General features: G+C 35.9%; 1 protein-coding gene across 7 annotated transcripts in view; it reads left to right on the forward strand.

The window, feature by feature from the left end:
* PHTF2 (putative homeodomain transcription factor 2) overlaps positions 1–20,987 on the forward strand; it is a 163,361-nt gene that overhangs the window by 12,034 nt on the left and 130,340 nt on the right. For 3 of the 7 annotated variants that reach the window (XM_029233144.1, XM_029233150.1, XM_029233152.1), the window contains exon 2: positions 18,327–18,406. In XM_029233144.1, the coding sequence (XP_029088977.1) occupies positions 18,362–18,406 (45 nt within the window). In that variant the 5' untranslated portion in view covers positions 18,327–18,361. Of the gene's footprint in view, positions 1–2,675; positions 3,174–8,765; positions 8,823–15,588; positions 16,698–18,326; positions 18,407–20,987 lie in introns of those variants that run through there. The other 4 variants (XM_029233148.1, XM_029233147.1, XM_029233146.1 and 1 more) reach the window with 4 other exon arrangements.

Here is a 20,987-nt window from a genome sequence, read left to right on the forward strand (position 1 = left end):
GTTGTGAAACAGCTTTCCAGAACTTCTTCATCTTGCAAATCTGAAACTCTGTATGCATTCAACAACAACTACTCTTTACTCCTTCCCTCATTCCCTGGAAGACATTCTTCTGTTTTCTGTCTCTGTGAATTCAACTATGCTTGGTACTTCAGATAAATGGAATAATACAGCCTTGGTCTTTTTGTGACTGGCTTATTTCACTTAGTGTAATATCCTCAAGATTCATCCATGTTGTGGCATGTGGCAGGATTTCCTTTGAGGCTGAATAATATTCTGTTGTATAATTTTCTTTATTCATTCACCCATTGGTGGACATGTGAGTTACTTTAATCTCTTTGCTATTGTGAATAGTGCTTCTGTGAACATGGGTATGCAGATATGTCTTCAAGACCATGCTTTCACTTCTTTTGGGTATATACCCAGAAGTGAGATTGCTGGATCATATGGTAGTTCTATTTTCAATTTTTTGAGAAACTTCCATACTATTTTCTATAGTGATTGCACCACTTCACCATTGCACTAACAGTGCACAAGGGTTCCAGTTTTTTCACGTCATGTTAACACTCGTTATTTTCTGTTTTGTTGATAGTAGCCATCATAATGGGTATAAAGTGATATCTCATTATGGTTTTAATTTGTATTTCCCTAATGATTAGCGATGTTGAGCATCTTTTCACGTGCTTGCTGCCCATTTGTATATCATCTTTGGAGAAATGTCTATTCAAGTCATTTGCCCTTTTTTTTTTTTTTGCGGTACGTGGGCTTCTCACTGTTGTGGCCTCTCCCGCTGCGGAGCACAGGCTCCGGAAGCGCAGGCTCAGCAGCCGTGGCTCACGGGCCCAGCCGCTCCGCGGCACGTGGGATCCTCCCGGACTGGGGCACGAACCCGTGTCCCCCGCATTGGCAGGCGGACTGTCAACCACTGCGCCACCAGGGAAGTCCCATTTGCCCATTTTTAAATTGAGGTATTTGATATTTTGTTAAGTTGTAGTTCTTTATATATTCTGAATATTAACCCCTTATCACATACATAGTTTGCAAATATTTCCTCCCATTCCATAGGTTACCTTTTCACTCAATTGATTGTATCCTTTGATGCACAAAAGTTTTTAAGTTTGATTTAGTCCCATTTGTGTATTTTTGCTTTTATTTCCTGTTCTTTAGGTGTCACAACCAAATAAATCACTGCCAAGTACAATATCATGAAGTTTAACCCTACATTTTCTCCTATGAGTTTTATAGTTTTAGGTTTTACTCTTAGGTCTTTAATCCACTTTGAGTTAATTTTTATATAAGATAAGGGTCCACTTTCATTCTTTTGCATGTGGATATCCATTTTTCTGCACACAAGTTGTTGAAGAGGCTGTCCTTTCCCCATTGAGTGGGGTCTTAGCATTCTTGTCAAAGATTATTTGACCATATATGCAAGGGTTTATTTCTGGACTCTGTTCTTTCCCATCGGTCTATTTGTCCTTATGCCAGTACTATGCTGTTTTGATTACCATAGCTTTGTAATATGTTTTGAAACCAGAAAGTGTGACTCCTCCAATTTGTTCTTTTACAAAATTATTTTGGCTATCTGTGGTCCCTCAAGATTCCATATGAATTTCAGGATGAATTTTTCTGTTTCTTCAAAAAATGCCATTGGAATTTTGAGAGAGATTGCATTGAATCTGTAGATTGCTTTGGGTATGGACATCTTAATAATATTAAGTTTTCCAATCAGGAACATGGGTTTCTTTCCATTTGTGTGTGTGCACGCATGTGTGTGAATGTATACATGTACATACATATACATACACATAAGGTGTATGTACACATGCACAGTCTTTTGTATATAATAGCTGTTTTAATCATAGCACTTTTGTCATTTCTGGATTCGCTTCTTGTAACTGATTTTTCTCCTCATTATGGGTAGTATTTTCCTTTTTCTTTGCATGCCTGCTAAGTTTTGTTCTGGATGCCAGACATTGTGAATTTTGTTGTTTGGAGCTGTCTTTTCTTTGTATTCTTATAAATATTCTGAGCTTTGTTTTGGAACACAGTTATGTTATTAGAAACAGTTCTTAAAGGCATGCTTTTAAAGCTTTGTTAGATAAGTCCTGAGCATCCTTTAGTACAAGGCTAATTTAGCCTTATTACTGGGGCACTGCCCTTCTCAGTATTCTAGCTGTTGCCCATTATTACAGGATTTTTCCACTCTAGCTGTGAACTCTTACCATCCCTGTGTGAACTTTGGTAATTGTTATGCCAGCTCCTTTCTGGTGGTTCTATTCCTGGCTTTAGGTAGTTTCTCTTCATAAGTGTGCTGATCAACAATAATCAGCTGAAGACTCAGTGGGAATTCTCTTCAAAGCTCCAGAGCTCTTTTGTGCTCTTCTCTCCTCTCTGGTACTTTGCCCTGAGAACTCTAGTTGTTTTGGTGTCCTTGAATGCTCAAATCTGTCCTCTCAACTTGGGGAGACTGTCAGGCTCTGGTTTTCCCCTCCTAGCACTGTGTCCTGGAAACTCTACAGGCAGTACTATTAGGAAATAATAGGGCTCACTTTTTTGTTTCCTTTTTCAAAGATTATTGTCTTGCACAGCCTGTTGTCCAATGTCTGAAAAGATTTCACATATTTTGTCCTTTTTTTTTTTTTTTTTTTTTTTAGTTTTAAAGGTGGGAGGGGGAATTCCCTGACGGTCCAGTGGTGAGGACTCTGTGCTTCCACTGCGGAGGGCTGGGTTCGATTCCTGGTGGGGGAACTAAGATTCTGCAAGATGCATGGTACAGCCAAAAAAAATAAGATAAAAGGTGGGAGGATTAATCTGGTCCCTGATACTCCGTCGTGGCTAGAAGTGGAAACCCCTCTTCATTAAATTTTAAAGTAATGCTTTAAAATACATGAAGTACCATTTTTAGTATTGTTTTAATTAAAACCCATGATTTTAGAATGTATTAGCTTTGGATAGCAAGAACCAAATTATACCGTACGTTTTGACTGGATAAACGTGTTTATGTTCAGCTTCCTCAGCATTCCTGTTGTAATTGAAACAAATGTAGGAATGTATGGTGAGTCAAAAGGAAAGCAACTAATTGCATTTTCTTCTTTTTAGAACCCAGTTCTCATTGACAAAAAATATGAGAGAGTGAAAAACATGGCTATATTATTACTAGGGCAAATTAATGAGAAGTAAGTATTAATATTTCTCTAAAGGTGTAACAATTCAGATTTTATCATCATTGGAAAATAAATATTTGCCACAAAGACTAAAAATACCGCTGTGATCCAAAAATACCTTTTATATTTTGAGAGGTCAGTGTAACTTAACTTTGACAATAATAGGTATTGAAGGTTGTTAAAAATCTCTGTAGAGGAAATGTAGTTAAGATGTTAGAAGAGTATGTCTAAAAATGTCTCCTCATTGATCATAGGCAACTGAAATGGCCTTTTTCTTTTGATGGAGGTGAATTATGTAAATTGGTAAAATCAAAACATAGAGTCAGTTTTCTTTTGTCTACCCTGTGCATCCCTTTCACTGCAACCACACTACATGAGAAAATAAACTTAATTATAAAAGGAAGGCTTTATGTGTATTAAGTTGATAGTGTGTGTGTAGAAAATTAACATGAGAAAGGAGGTATTTTAAAACTGAATTAAAAATTACTATAGTTATTTTCTTCTTTTTTTATTTTGACATAATTTGACTTTGAAAAGTTACAAGAATTCCTGTATACGCTTGAGATTAACCAAATATTAAACATTTTACTGCATTTGCTTTATCCTTATTTTTATATATACAGATATACATTACTTTTTTCCTGACTCATTTGAGTCTTTATAATCCTTTAACTATGAGAACCTCAGTTTTATTTCCTAAAAACATTCTCCTACGTAAGCGAAGTATGATGATCAAAAATCAGGAAATTAACTTTGATACAATAGTATTATCTAATCTTCAGATATTATTCACATTTCACCAGTTGTCACAATACTGTCCGTTATGGCAAGAGAAAATCCAGGATCACATCCTGCCTTTAGTTGTCATGTCTCTCTAATTTACTTTAAGGTGGAATAGTTGTAGAGCTATGTTTATATGTCATGATATCGACATTTTTTAAAGTGTTGAGGCCAGTTATTTTGCTGAATGTCCTTCAATTTTAGTTTGGTTGATTTTTTTCTCGAGACTAGAGTCAGGTTATATACTTTTGGCAGGAATATCACAGACATAATGTTCTTTCCAGTACATTATATCAAGAAGCAGTTGCTGCAGTTTCTCCTATTACTGGTGATGATAACTTTGATCATTTAGTTAAGAAGGTATCTGCCAGGTTTCTCCAAAGCAAAGTCATTATTTCACTCCTTGTAACTATTAAGTACCTTGTGGAGAGATACTTTGATTATGTAAATATCCTATTACTCTCAAACTTACGCATTGGCTTTAATATCTATTGATGATTATTGTACAAATCTGTTTTCAAGATGGTTGCTTAGAAGTTCTCATCACAAGGGAAAAACTATGTAACTGTGAGGTGATGGTTGTTAACTTATTGCGGTAATCATTTTGCAGTATATACATATATCAAATCATTATGTTCTACGACTTAAACTTATGCAATGTTATGTCAGTTATATCTCACTAACATTGGGGGAAAAAAGATGGTTGCCAAATAGTGATTTTTTTTTTTTTTCCAGTTCACCAATTTCTTCTGTGTTTATTAGCTGGCTTCCTGGTACAAAGAAGGCTTCCTGCTCCAAAGAAAGCTTCCTTCTGTTATTTATTTATTCATTCATTCATTTGTATCAGTATAGGCTCATTGATTTTTTTAAATTCTTTTTTTAAAAATTTATTTTATTTATTTTATTTTTGGCTGCATTGGGTCTTCATTGCTGTGTGCGGGCTTTCTCTAGTTGCAGCGAGCAGGGGCTACTCTTCATTGCAGTGCGCAGGCTTCTCGTTGCGGTGGCTTCTTTTGTCGCGGAGCATGAGCTCTAGGTGTGCGGACTTCAGTAGTTGCAGGACACAGGCTCAGTAGTTGTGGCTCGCGGGCTTAGTTGCTCTGTGGCATGTGGGATCTTCCCGGACCAGGAAAGAACCCGTGTCCCCTGCATTGGCAGGCGGATTCTTAACCACTGCGCCACCAGGGAAGACCTGATTCTTATTTTATTCTTCTGACACTGTCCCTATTATTCTTTGAGCACTTTAATTTTTGACCCAACAAGTTGTTCCAGGATCACCTTGCACTGTCTCTATGCCAGCCCTGGAATCAGACATTTCTCTAAGAGGCCTTGATTCTTTACTGTAGATTAGTATTTAGAGATTTGGTTGTTAGATGTGCTTATTGCTACTGAGGAATCATTGTGTCTAGGCCCTCTTAGTGGATATAGCTAAGTGCATTGTATATGTGTGAGCATCTATGTATGTGGATGTGTGTAATACACCTATATTTTTTAGAAAGGATTATTGAGTTAACCAGTATCATGGCTGCTAAAAATTTAAAAAGTGAATATATCCTTAGGCTGCATGACCAAGTGATCATGTCCCTATTAGTGGAAGTTATAAGTCCACAGTGTTTTGCATTCTTCAAATAGGTTGTTTTGTTGGCCAACTAGATTCCAGGAATTTAGATCTTATCTGATAAGGAAGATGACCTGGATAGTGAGAGGTTTGAAAGGCATGGTATGTGAAGAACAGTTGAAGGAGCTAGGAATATTTAATCTGGAAAAAGAAGAGATTACAACAGCATCTACTTACTATATTATTTTATGTGAAGGCAGAAGATGTAAATTTATTCTGTGCCCATTTAGAGTATATAACTAATACAGGTGAATGGAATTTAAGAGAGACACCAATTTATCTCTGAATAAGGAAATTTTTGAGGTAAGCTCTCTTCTAATGGAGTGAACTGCCTTGAAAAAAGCCTCAAACTCAGTTATTACCTCTCTTCAATCAGAAGAAAAGTTTGCCCATTTTCGTATAGTTTAATTTGTGCTGTGAGAAGTTGGAACTACTTGAAAGATGTCTTAGCATGCTGTATTTAGTGGCTTAGTTAATTGTATGTCTCATGAGATGCATCATGAGGAAAGGGTTCTAGTCTAAATATATGTAAGAAATACTGTATACATAGTTTCCTCTTGTATATTTATAATGCACAGCAACATAGTAGGTTGTGGGAAGTCCAAAGAAAACTTGTTTGACTTTTTCTAATGTAGTGGATTTAGGGGACAGGTTAGACTAGAGATGTAATCTACATATATAGTGGTCATTACCTACACATGGTATTTAAACTAAGATATTTTGAAGCAATCAGCAAGGGACTGAGTGAAGACAGAGAAGATATCAGGGACTGAGCTCAGGGAGAAGATGGGAGCCAGCAAAGAAACTGAGGAGTAGCCAGAAAGTTAGGAGCAAGCCCAAGAGAGTGGTTTCCTAGAAGCTAAGTGAATAGTGTTCCAAGAGGAGGAAGCATAGTCAGCTGTGTCGTATGAGCAACTGAGACCTGACCATTGGATTTAGCAACCTGAATTTATTCGTGTCCTTAAAGGGAACTTTCAGTAGAGTGTGGGGAGTAAAGGCATGATTGGATTGAAGAGAGGAAGTGGAGAAATTGGAGGAGATAGCAAAATTTTGCTGTGAAGGGGAGAAGAGAAATGGAATAGTTGCATTTGCTGAGCACATACCTTGTGTCTTATACAGTCATCCCTCGATACCTGCAGGGATTGGTTCCGGTACCCCCCACTGGGGAAACCAAAATCCTCTGGTGCTCAAGTCCTTTATATAAAATGGCAGAGTACTGTATAGTTGAAGAGATTAGGCAACAGTGAAAAGAATAAGCTCTACATAGTTGAGCTCATGATTCTGGTTAAATAGTAGTTGTAGTACGTTTAGAAAGTACTTTCCTCTGTGGTATGGATTTGAATGGGCTAGAAATTGAAGCGTTTGTTTCCTGATTTATAGAAAATTCCCTCAGGTTAAAAGAATGTTATCATGTAGTGGCTATTAAATTGTGTTGCATTCCTGAGTTTCCAGGCAGCTTGGGCCAGTTGGCTTGGTAGTTAGTAGTAATATGAAACCCAACCCCCAAACTTCATTTTTATTAGCCTTGAATTGATGATCTGGATATATTAATAATGGTATTACATGAAATAGTGAGTTTTAATATGTTCATTATTTTAAAAATGACTCAGTTTCCAAGAATAGTTCACTTGTCCCATAAGAAGTTATCTGGTATATTTAAAGCCATGTGTCCTAATTTTAAATTGGCTACTATAACTATGGGGGAAGAAAACCCAGGGAACACAATTTGGTTCTTATTTCTATTTCACCATTAACCCTCCATCCACCTTCTTAGAACTAATTCCAAGCTCATTTCTTATATGTGTATGCTTTTGCTGTAGTTTCAGTTACTCATTGTAAGGGAGTGAAGTTGTTAGACCCCTGTGTTTAGTCTACCACTTTTTTCCTGGTGGTTTGAAATATTTAAATCTTAAATTACTCTTTAAGTAATTAAGTCGCTTGCACACCATTCCTTATATGTTCTTACAATTTAATTTCCTGTGCTGATCTGGGCCTGGAAGAATCCAAAGTAACTTGTCAAATAGGTCAGAACAAGGAGAAAGTCATTTTAGACAGAGGAATTATCACCAGGTCTAGAAGGCAAGCATGAAAATATATTTGGTAACCCACATGGCCTGACTGTAGGATATGTATATGGATGGCGGATTGGAGTGGGTAGGTTGTGTGTGGAAGAAGGTAGAGATGATGGATGCTACTGATTATAAAAGCAGTGAATCTATGATAAGGTTGTAAAAGAAGGTCTTTTGTATACTATGCTGATTAAACTCTTTTCTTACATAGTAGGAAATCATTAGAGATTTTTTAAGAAGGAGAGAAACATGTTGAGGTCAGTATTTTAGAAAGATAAATGGTGAAAGTGAAGAAATAATAAGAGACTGTCAGAGTAGTCCTGGTAGTAGATAATATGGGCTTGCACCAGGTCTGTGGTAGTGGGGCCAGGGAGGGGTTATATGAGAGATGTTTTGGCGGTGTGACAGGTAGATGCATTGATTTATTCCTCCATATTTATTGAATGGTTCCTGTGTGCCAGGTAGAGAATTTGTGGTGTTGGGAAAGGAAAGGAGACAAAGATTCTGGGGTTCCTTGCTTAAGTACCAAATTGAGTAGATAATAAAAGAATAGTAGATTTGAGGAGGAAAAATGCATTTTAGATTTGTTTTCCCTGGAGGTAGTTGTAACAGCTTCACAGAAGAGCTTAAGCTTGGTTCTGTATTTTCTGTTTAGTATCTTGAATTTATAAAAAGAATTGAAACTGGGTGTCTTGCCTTTACTTCCCTCTGTTAGAAATAACAGAAGTAAAGTTGCAGCTGTTGTTAGTTTAGAATCCTATTTTAGAATATTTAAATTTTGCTTTTCACTTGAGTCAGGAACTCAAAAGATTGTCATTAGCACTTAAAAAATAAATGTTAAAAAATAAATTTAGGTATTTATGAGTAAAAATGAAGTAGAATCACAGAATTTTCCCTTCACTAAAAACCAAATGAAAATAGGAAAAAGTGGGTGGGGGAAGGAGAGGGCAAAAAAATGGAATAGAAGGGCTTCCCTGGTGGCGCAGTGGTTGAGAGTCTGCCTGCCGATGCAGGGGACGCGGGTTCGTGCCCCGGTCCGGGAGGATCCCACATGCCGCGGAGCGGCTGGCCCCGTGAGCCGCGGCCGCTGAGCCTGCGTGTCCGGAGCCTGTGCTCCGCAACGGGAGAGGCCACAACAGTGAGAGCCCCGCGTACCGCAAAAAAAAAAAAGGAATAGAAGCACACGAGAAAGGGGTATGTACAACCTTATGCCAAGTACTTCAAAAAGTGGAGGCCAGGAAAGAATGAGAAGATACTGGGTGTATCTGTCAAGGTTTATAATTCCATCCCCATATCCCAGCAGCCAGACTAAGGAAAGATGAGGCCTGCAAAACAGGAAGTATCCTCACTAACACTGTCCAGCGAAGCAGATCTAAGAGATGAGTAGGAAGCATAAAGTCAACGAAAAATCCTTGAGAAGACCCGCATACTAATGCTGAGTCTCACACTTCAGGGAGCATTGACATTTTGAAAGGCACTCTTGTTAAGGGCAAGAACCAAAGCCCATGAAGGTAGGCTAGCCCTCTGACTGGGGGGATGGATCCTGGTATAGGACACTTAATGACGTTTCAGCAGTGGCTGTACGCAAAGTCCAAACTAAGCTTTCTTTGTCCATTTCCTGCATTGATGGGTTATAGAAAAATAGATTAAAAGCAGTATCCAGATCTCAAATTGAAGTTTGTGTGTGGTGTGTGCATGCACATGTGTGCATAGAAATAAAAATGTTCCCAGCTAAGGTAAAAAGGATGTTGAAGTTGTCAAGGAGAATCCATTAGATATCAAAATAAGTAGGAGCTCAGTGTAGCACTCCCCATGTTAAACACGATCAAGATTTTTTTAAAAGATGGCATGGCAACTCTACAAATACACTACAGGAAAAAAATAAATGAAAGAAATGACCATGAAAGGACAATAAGACTGTCCTACCTAAGCATAACTTGTATCCCTGGAATAGAGACTCCACCAAATGGAACAGAAAAAGATTTCAGAAATATCATGCAAAAATAACATTTGCAGGTTGAAAGGCTCTGAATACCAGGAAAAAAAAATTGTGAAATGTTGAAAAATGACTACACCCTAGTAGTTAGTAACTTCAGAAATATGCAGAGAATTATTTTGGCATCCTGGCCAAAAAGAAAACCTGACCTATATGTGGTGTGGGGGGGAATCTAGCTGACTGCAAACTTCTCAGTTACGTGCAATTCCAAAAGACATTTGAACAATATTTACAAAGTTTTGATAGCAAAAAAAGTATATATCAAAAGTATTATACTCAGCAGTATCAGATTTGGTTTGACTGCTAATAACAATGGTTAAAACTATAAGGATTTATAATCTTGGATACAAGAAATATGGAGGTAGACAGTCAGAACTGGTAAGGTGGCTTCATCTGGCAACCTGGGTTCCTTCCTATCTATGAATACACCTGGCTTCTGGTCTCAATATCACTGTCCATGGTGGCTGCTGAAGCTTTGGCCATTAAAACAGCATTCCAAGGAGCAGGAAATAGAAAGGGGGGAAAGAACCAAGGGCTTTCTCCAACTGAGTGAGATTCTTTTAAGGGGCCTAACTTGGAAGTTCCACCTAATACCGCTGTATCTGGACCAGAACATAGTCACAGCCACACCTGGCTTAGGAAAGGTCTTTATTTTGGGCAACAATGTGTCCAGCAAAACGTTTGCAAAAGGAAAAGGAGGATGGAATAATGGGAGTCAATTAGCGATCTGTGGTGATTTTTTCTTTTTACAGGTGTCCTCTTCTTTATCAGCCCTTTCTTCTTCTCATGTCACCTTGACTTCTATCTCCTCCACTTCATTTAAATTGCTCCTCCCAAGTTCATTCTAACCTCTGTTTTGTTTAATCCAGTGATCTGTTAGCAGCCTACTCCTTTGTAAAAGACCCTCCTCTCTTGGATTCTGTGACATCACACTCACCTGCTTGCTTTCTACTCATTTTCTGTTCTTGGCCTCTCTTGTTTCACTTCTCTGAATAGTAGTCGACTTGAGGCTGAACCCTTTTCTTCTCTAATTATACTCTTCTTAGTTGATATGTCAGTCACGTGATTTTATTGAAGTCATCTCTGAGCACAGGTCTTAAGTATACTTTAGTTTTGACAAATTCATATACCTGTGTAACCCACCTCTGATTTTAAATATTGACTATGTGTTCATGGCTTCTATACTCATATCTCCATCTTTATCTTGAGCTCGGACTCAAGTATGTAACTACTTGTTTGACATCTTTATTTTTATGTCAAATAGGTATTGTCACCTTAACAGGTCTAAAACTATTTTTTTGTATTACTTTCATAAACCTTTTTTAAAATTAATTTTTATTGGAGTATAGTTACTTTACAATGTTGTTCATAAACGTTTTTTTAAAAAAAATATGCATCCATCTCAGAAAAATGGTTCAAACCCAAAACCTAGATTCTTCTCCCTAATCCCTCCCCCAACCTGCCCCATCCTAGTCCATTTCTAGAGCTTGTTGATTTTACGCATAAATAAGCTTCCTTTCTGTTCCTTAAAAATTCTGAGCTCATTCTCACCTCAAGGTCTTGGTGTTTACTGTTCCCTCTGCTCAGAATGTCCTCCCTCAATTCTTAGCATAGCTGGCTGTCCTCATCCTTCAGATCTCAATTCACGTGTCATCTCAGAGGGGACTTCTTTGGCTATCTTTTCCAAAGGTACCCCGCTCCATCCCAACTATATCTCCCTGTTTATTTCTTTGATAGCACCACCTCAACACAAAATTATATTGTTTGCTGTTCATTTTCTGTCTTCTTTTTCTGCATTGTAAGTTTCGTCACGGCAGGAACCTTGTTTCTTGTTGACTGTTGTGACCTTAGTGCCTACAACAATGCAATATTAGTAAGTGTTCAGTAAATAAATATTTTTATTAATATGTTAATTTTAATTAATATTTATATTAATATTTATTAATGTATTTATCAGATACTGGCTGAAACATCTCTAAAGTAGTGTTTTTCAAATTTTATTCATGGTATTTTTAATGAGGTATAGGTAGCAATTTTTAATCTAAATAAATTCATTTTGATGATCTATTAAATCTTTAAACCATTTGACTATCATTTCATGCATTATCATTTGTTACCTGTAACACTAATTTAGTTAATGTTTTTACTAGAGGCCTCTAATAACATATCCATATTTGAATGATGACTGAATGGTTGATGTAAAAAATTTCTTGTGAGTAAATGAGGAAGTTAAACCATTTAGATTGTATTTCATTATTGATTTTTCCAAATGGCACAACAGTCAAAACAAGAATCACTTACACAATACACTATCAATTAAGTATTTGAAGGACCTTTTAAGTATTTAAAAAAAGCCCAAAGGAATGCTACTGGTAGAGATTTTGTGGGTACATACTAAAGTTAAGATACTTGAAATTCAAAGAGCTGCTTTTAAAGGACATACAGGGTGGGTTGGCTGTACACATCAGGAAGTTCTACAGAGGGTTTTGTGGGTATTAAGATTATAACTCTAGTTATTCTCTTAGATTTCACAATAGTACAACATGTTTTTATAAATACAGATTTACACAGAAGTTACTTGGCTGTAACTTCTTAGGTTAGGTGTTATCCTCTAGCCCTTAAATACACAGACTATGTGTTGGTTCTATGAAGGAAAATAAGAATTACAAATATTCCTTTTATGAACTGGTAAAACAGAAAGTGTGTACCTCTTAGATCTCATTTTGCATTTGATTTTTCTATCCTCAGATTGGAAATGACTTTAAACATATAGTTTGTGGTATTTATTCTTCACAACATTTCCATGAAATAAAATCCTGTTCCAGATGAAGAATTTTGTAAGTTTTCAAGAAATTGTAACAATTTGTAGGTCATATGATTAGAAAATAGAAACCCTGAAACTAGTAGAAGGTTTCCTTCTGTCGACACCAGGCTCCTCCTACCAGAATTTCCCTTTTTTTTTTTAACTACAATATCAGTATGAAAAAATTTGGTTTGAATCTTAGTGTTTATTACCTTTTTAAGGACAGAATAGCTTTGTTCCTAGTTTCTGAAGTCTAAAAATTGCTTATTTTAGCCTTGGAGGAGGCAACTGAGTTATATATAACTTTAGCATTTAGGAATAGAGGTAGACTAGACTTGGCAGGTTTGACTTTTACTCCTGTTCATTGTACTTTATAGGTCTGCAAATCGTTATATATTGGTTGATTGAGTGACATATCAGCAAATAAACCAGCCATATTAATTAAACTTCACAATGTTTTTGTACCTTTTAGTATTAGGGAAGAGTATGTTTCTATGTTTATATGCATGTCGAGGTCGTGCAGGAGTTTGACGGATAGAATTTTTAATTTCTGGCCTGCCAACTAAAAATTGTCACTCTCCCTCTGGCACTACAAGAATGAAGTTGTTAGCCACTGTGGTCGCTGACCTTCAACACACCCTGAAAGGAGTTCAGGGTGGAGTTTGTGGAGATCAGGAATGAGGCACTCTGTGCTCTCGGAAAAACTGGCAGTACAGGCCTTCATATAGTTAGATATTTTCAGAAGATTTTATGAGCCCAGTTTCTTGTATACTTTCATATCTGGAAAAGCACTAAAATCATTCAGGGAGACATCTGCTCCTCGTGACTAGCAGCGGTCTTCTTGTGACTAGTAGCACCCTTCTGCCAAAATGTGTGATTAATTGCATGTATCCCCACCTTTACTAAAATCACATATATACCGACCTCGCCCCCTACCTCTTCGGAGCAGTTCCTCAGAGCTTTGTGAAAGGCTAGTCTTCCAGGCTGTAGTCCTCATTTTGCCCCAAATAAAACTTAACTGACCACTCTCATTGTTGTGCTTTTTTCTTTTTTTTTTTTCAGTTGATAGAAAAATTAAATTCATTCATCTGTGATGGTACCAATACTTTGGTTGGCAGCTGTTTAATTTGGTTTGTAAACATTTGTGCTTAATATATACAGAAAGCTATCGGAGAGTTCTGAGGTAGTAAAGACATTGATTGGACTGCTCTCAAAGAACTTATGGATAGTGGTAGGGGCACGTATAAAGACAAGTATACAGAAGTCTGTACAAAGCAGAACATATTAAGTGTAATGGGAATGCAGAACAGGATGAGAAGTATTTAATGGAGGAATTTGGGAGAAACTTACAGAGAAAGTAGAATTTAGGAGGCCGTCTTGAAATCTTCCTTGTTTTGGAAAGAGAAGAACTGTTAATTTTGACACAGGTAGAAAAGTGTAGGAAGTGTGGTATGATTGAAACAGATGTATGAGAAGACGGTGAGCAATAATGTTGGGTAAGTAGGGGTTAGTGTGAGACTTTAGAGGGTCTAAATACAATTCTAAGTGCAGTGGGGAGTGACACAAGGTTGCTGAATAGCATAATAATGAGATTCCAAATATGTATGACTGATTTAACTAATGTTAATATTTTTGGGTGTGTTAGTAAAGGAATTCACAAGAACTCCTGTACATTATTCGAATTTTTATTTAACCTTTATTGAGTTGTGGAATATTTGACTAGATGGCACTGGTAAGAAACTAAGGCCCAGAGAACTCAGTAACTAATTCAAAAGCCCTAGCTCTTAGTGTCAGAACTTGAATCTAGAACCCAGTTCTCCTGATGCTTAGTCATTGCTTTTTCTCTGCTCTCCTTCCTCTTCTGCATGTTATAATGTGTTGGGTACTTAGTGAGACACAAAGGAAGAAGGATGCCTCTTTTTATCCTTAAGAGTGTTTACATATGATTGAATGACATGTGTGGCTATATTGCTTTGCATTTTTATTTAAATAGCAGATTTATTAGTACAAATCAGTGCTGGAAGAGACATCCAGCTTCAAGTGTTCCAAATGAACACTTAAAGCTAGCTTCATCTTAGAGGAAGTAGGATTTGAACTGATCTAGAAGGTTGGATGAGTGGAGAAAAGGAATGAGAATTACAGCACAAGTGAAGTTTCAGAGGTGTGCATAAATTATTTTCTGAGAGTAGTGAGAGTCATGCTGGAACAGAGAAATTTGTTTTAGAATTATGAGAGAAGTACATTGTAACATTATGTAGTATTCCATAGACTGATTTTTTTTTTTTCTAACATAGGGAATGGTTAAAAACTTAATTTTTCTTTGGCTATATCTGTGCACAGAATACTTGTGGGTATTTGATAATGAGATTCTTTTTCTTTCTTTTTTTTTAGAATTTTATTTTACTTTATTTATTTTTGGCTGCTTTGGGTGTTCGTTGCTGCACGCGGGCTTTCTCTAGTTGTGGCGACCGGGGGCTACTCTTCGTTGCGGTGAGCAGGCTTCTCATTGCTTCTCTTGTTGCAGAGCACAGGCTCTAGGCACGGGCTTCAGTAGTTGTGGCTTGCGGGCTCTAGAGCACAGGCTCAGTAGTTGTGGTGCATGGGCTTAGTTGCTCCACAGCATGTAGGATCTTCCCGGACCAGGGCTCGAACCTGTGTCCCCTTCATTGGCAGGTGGATTCTTAACCACTGCGCCACCAGGCAAGCCCCTGATAGTGAGATTCTATTAAAGCAGACTTAACATACTGTCTCTTCATAGTCATCTTTTCCTTCTATCCTAGTCTTTGGCATTATAAATGCATTTTGTGTAGACCTTGACATAGTAAAGAGTAATTTCAGATGTTTTGACAAGTATGATGACTAAAGCAGCGTCGAGAGAATTAGCTCAGAGTAACTGTCTATGGCAATATTTAACTGTTATGCCTATGGTTAGCTCTTGTGTTTTCACAATTGGATTATTTTTATATCTTAATATCATTTTTCTACCAAATTATTTGATCAAAAATATTAAGATCCTCTGTTTAAGGTACCCAATAAGCTTAATATTCTACTTTTTTCTGTAAATTAATTTTAGTGTCAATTTAGCATAAAAAGTATTTATCATGAACTATCATGATAAAAGATACTATAAACCTGTATTCCTGGACCGGTAGAATTAAAGAAGTTGGAAAAGCTTTAGAAATAATCTTTATTATTCATGAAATCATTTGTTGATTTATTATTTCTTGTTGTTTGTACTCATGTGTCTGTGCTTTGTCAGATGTCTGATTCAGGAGTCTGTCTTAGCATGCTGTAAAACCTGTTTTAAAAATAGATACGAGCCACTCCGTGTCACTGAAAGGTTGTTGACACAATGGAAAAACTGTTAAATGAGTTTGTAGAGCAGAACTTACCATTACCTGAAGAAAGGTTGTGTTTCTTTTTTTTAAACAAAATTGATTGAAATTTTATGTCCGTAAATCCAAATGAATATAATTAAAATATTTAGAACATTTTATGTACCTAGTGTACTGTTAGAGTTGATTTTCGAAATTTATTTCTTAGTGTAGCTTGGTGTAAATCAAAGTATATAAAAAAAACTTTGAGATTATTTTATTTGAACCAGGTACTGTTTTCCTCACTTCCACTGAAGCTTTTTCTTAAAAAAAAAAAAAAATACTATTTATATGACCATTTAAATATTCCCCAAATATATTAAATATCTTATATATTTAATAGATTGGGTGAATAAAAAATCCTTTCACATTTTCTATATGAAATGCATATTATTTACACCACTGGGGATTAGAAAGAGGATCTTTATTTTGGTAGATAAGCTGGAATTTTTGTCACTAAAGATTCGGTGAGATTAAAGGACAGTAAAGTGAAAAATTGATATTTTCATACTTTTTGTAGTTTGCATTTGGCAAGGTGGGGACAGGAGAGGGAGGAGAGTTATAACCAGTTTGGAAAACATAAACTATAGTCTTCACAGACAATTATAATGAAGGTGTAATGTTGTAATGAATAGTCTGCTGACCGAATCAAGGTAAAACCTCTAGGACAAGATGTGGTTTAAGTTAATGAATTACTCCCAAAGACCTCCAGGACAGAAAAACAAAAAATGGAAGATTTTAAGTCAGTAAGGACAAGCTTCCCCCCAGAACCCTGGTAAGAGAAATAAAGGTAGCCACATCTGACTGAGAAACTTCAGAGGAGGTGAACTTTGAAATCTCTAAATAATCCATGTGTATGGAGTGGAGAATTGACGTTGCAGTCTTAGGATAATCAGGTAACTATTTTTATTTTAACTGTCAACAAAAACTGATTGCACATTTTTCTTCTCTAACCTGTTTGCCATGTTTAAAAAAGGAAATATAAATATTTCCCAGTTCCTGAATTGGGGAATTTTAAAATATAAAATTAATAAAATAATTATAATTGACCATCTATATGTACTAGACTTTGGTAAGCATTTTATGTATATTGTCTTATTAGTCACAAAAACTCTATAAGGGATAGATAGGTACAGTTACTCCTGTTTTATAAGTGAAAGAAACTAGATCATAGAGGTGAAGTGACTTCTTCAATATTGCATATTAGTTAGTGGAACCATTTGAATTCTCATCTTTTGACTCTATGCTCCTTCTCTTTCCATGATGCCAGGGAATTTATGAGGTTTTCAAAATATGGTTTACTTGAATTTGATCAGTTAAAGATGCAATCAGTATCTTAGGAAAGGTAATAAATAATCTGGTCTCTAACACTGTCAAAAATATATGCAGTCACAACATTGTAAATCAACTGTATTTCAATAAAAGTTAAAAAAATACAGGCAGTATGTAAATTCTGCCATAAATTTTAGAAGTTGATCTGAATATTTGAACTTGCTGGTGATAATTGTCATTATATTTGAATCCTTATATGCTCCCAAGAATGGAGTATAAAACCTCTGGTATTTTGTTTACTCTGGGCAAACTCTGTAGTGTTAGCATCTCGCCGGTTGCAGATCTGCATATGCTAGGATTGGCTGAGCAGGGTGCTCTACTCTCAGAATTTTCTTGAGATCCTGTTTGGCCTTGGATGATCCTAATTTGTAATGAGTTCTGCAATGAATTGTGCGTTTGAACCTGTTTAAGCTCATCCTTAACACCTGCCAGAGATGCCCTCCATGCTGGTGTAGTATTAAGACTAGAAAAGTATTCCAGAGGTAACTGGAATCAGTCTGAAATTAATTTTCTCTAGGAGTAAGGAACCATTAAGTTTAGTATCCAGAAAGATGCTTATGAAGTAGTCTGTGGTAAATTTCTGAAGATTAGCAAACTGTGATATCTGAGAAGTCCTTAATAGTAGCTATTCCTGTGTAATTAACTCTCATATTAGCTTAGTATTTAACATACATTAATTAGGTTTCTCTAGCTATTTGATTTTAGTTCAACTTTGTGTTTACTGAGCATCAGGGAAAATTAAATATGATTATAAATTTTGGAATCTCTATCAAGCCATCCTTTAGCAACTGTAATTGATGCTAGTTCCTAGATAGAAGCTGAAGCAAAACTGATCTGTTACTGAGTGAATGGATTGATTCCTATCATATGTGAATTTATAAATGAAAAATTTCCAGTATAACCTGGAAAATTCTGAAATTTATTTAAAAGACTTATTTTTAAAAAAACAATTCAACTATTTTGTAAGAAAATTTAAGTGTTATATTCATGTAGAAAGATCCTTTTCTTATGGCAACTGATTTTTGTTCACTTAAGGAAACCTGTTGCTAAAATAGTAATGAGGAAGGGTGTAATATAAGTATAGTCATACACCCCTGCTGTGCAAGTAACCAGAGTGCTATGCATACATGTTGTTCAGTCTCCTTTTAGAAGGTGGAAGTCAAGTCCTTTGTATGTTTTTCTCTCTTGCACAGCCTAAAATGACGAATGTGTGATCTCAGTGGAATAAATGGCGTCCAAAGTCACAGATGCTATAGTGTGGTATCAAAAGAAGGTAAGTTGATAGTCAAAGCTTTTAACCTTTTAAATGTTTTTGTTCTAAAAACGCATGCTTTTTTTTAATACGATGGATTTATGTCAAGTATTACCGAAAATAAGAAAGGTGGTGCTTAGAAATACTTTTCTCTACTTTTTACTCCACATTATCAAAGTAGCTAGATTAATTATTTTCAGTTAAAATATAAACCAAATTTCCAGGATTATGAATACAGTTAGCATTTTATGAAAGCATTAAATTTTTTCTTGCATTTCTTTTGAAGAAAGCTAGGTTAACAGAGCAGTTATAATTTTATAACAAGGGAAACTATAGTTTAAGTCTATTTCTTGTAAGTCATAATTCAACAGCTGAATCTTTTCAGTAGAATAAACCTTTGGAGACTGTATTTTTCAAACTGAAATATTAAAATGTTTATTTTGATGTTGTAGGAATAGTCGTCACAACTACTTAACTAGCTGTGTCATCCTACGTTTCAAAATAAGCTTTACCAGTGTAATGTTTTGTTTATAAAGTACAAATTCTGATGCCTTTTTTGAAGATACAGTAAGCTGTTTATTCCTGAAGAGTGTTGTTTACACTCTTTAAAATGTATTGTTGTTTTATGTGGTATCTTAGATTTTTAGCTTATATAGTGAATTATGTTTGTTTTCACATTTTAAAACGTTTTTGATGCCTTATTCATTAGGTTCCTATTAACAAAGATAATTATATATTTAAAGGTTTTCCTATGTATGGGAAAATCAGACAATTTTAAAATTTAGTTAAATTGTAAATAAGTGGTAAATTAGCACACTTTAAAGATTAGACATACCTAAGAATACAGTCTGTCTTTGGATGTGTCATTTCTTTTCTGGGTAGAACATACCACAGATATACAGTATCACATTTTTCTCGTAAAGTAATGAATTGGAAGTATTGATGTTGATCATGCTATTAATTCAATCTTTTATGTTTTTATATTAGTGTCATCTTTACTTTTAAATTTCCAGTCAGCTTAAAAGAAAGCTGAATTAAAGAAAACTAATTATTTTCCTACATAGATCTTTGAAAGCTTTTCTCTTAATTTCTACTTATGGGAGTTAGTAATATTTATTAAACATTTTATCTATCGGACTTTTTAGGTTTAAAAATTTCAAACTTCACTGAAGATCATTTGTAGGATGCATTAGGTTAATTGACCTTTCTTGAGATCGGAGAGTTTCAAATATTATACTCACATTCAGTTTTAACACAGTAACAGCTTTCTTATCTGCGGGTCGTCTATCTAGCAGCTTTGGTTATGTGCAACCAAAAAATTCTCCAGAGCAACCCTAACAGATAAAACAAGTTATATTTAGCAAATATAATCACATATTATGTTAGAGAGTCACCAGAACCATTAACCAGATTTGATTTGCTCTATTGTTTTCTTTTGATTTTAAATTTAATTTTCTTGAAGAATACGTGTGAATACTTTGAAAGATTTAGTATTTCAAGACTTTTTGAAAACAAAAATAACAGCCCCTATTGGTACCCTTTCCTGTCCTTATCCAACCTCTGAGTTCTGCTCCCTGGAGGCAGTTGGTGTTTCAAAGTTCTGCTACTCTTCGTCCTGGTAGGGAGTAGGGGAGGGTGGGTTGCAAATATCGGGTGTGAAGTTGGGGTTTTCATAATTACTTTTTGGGGAATACTGACATTTGTGGGTAGGAATTGGATACAAAATATCATGCAATATTCTAAATTAGAGTTGGCGAACTTTTTCTGTAAAGGATCGGGTGGTAAGTGTTTTAGGCTTTGAGGGCCATAGGTCTCTGTGGAAACTACTCAACTCTGCTGTTACAGGACAAAAGCAGCCATAGACAATGTGTAAATGAATGAAATGAATGGCATGACTGTGTTTCAATAAAACTTAATTTACAGAAACCAGCAATACGTTAGATTTGGTCCACAGGCCTTAGTTTGCATACCTGTGCTCTAAGATAGCCTCATAGAGCTATCGTAGGGCACCAAAAAGAACTGCCCTGCTAAAAATGGAATAATGCCCTGTTGAATAACACTGTTTAGTTTTTTTTATGGTATTTACTTTTTTTTTATACCTACTTTGCCCAAGTTATAAAGGTGCAAAAGAAATTAAGTCATACAACCAAAATCAGTGACCAGATACCCATATTTATACCATAACTTCCTCTCTGTTTTCCCTGCTAGTTCCATGCTAAAACGCCATGAGGGAACAAGAGGGAGAAAGAACTATGGAAAGTCTGGGTCTCTGAGGCAGCCTTCAAATTTAAGATGATTATTAGCCTCTGCCACAAAGCAATTAATTGTCGCTAAATAGTTATACAGTTTAGCAATCTGAGTGGTAACTGTTATTTAGAATCTACTCAGTTGTCTCCAGAAAGTAGTGGGCAAGGGGCCCACATTATAGATGTTTTTTTGTTGATTTTTGACTGTATGATAAGGATTTAGCTTTTTTATGATTTCTTTCCAATCCCCCTACCGCATCTTCCCAGTGAGTAAAATTTTGGTTAAATCAGTATTCAAGGCTTATGTTTGTGTGTGCAGTATTTAGAGCAACATCATGTAGTATCTGTGATAATAT

The sequence above is a fragment of the Monodon monoceros genome, unplaced genomic scaffold, assembly GCF_005190385.1.
Source record: "Monodon monoceros isolate NGI ecotype Baffin Bay Population unplaced genomic scaffold, NGI_Narwhal_1 Super_Scaffold_2, whole genome shotgun sequence".
NCBI lineage: Eukaryota > Metazoa > Chordata > Mammalia > Artiodactyla > Monodontidae > Monodon > Monodon monoceros.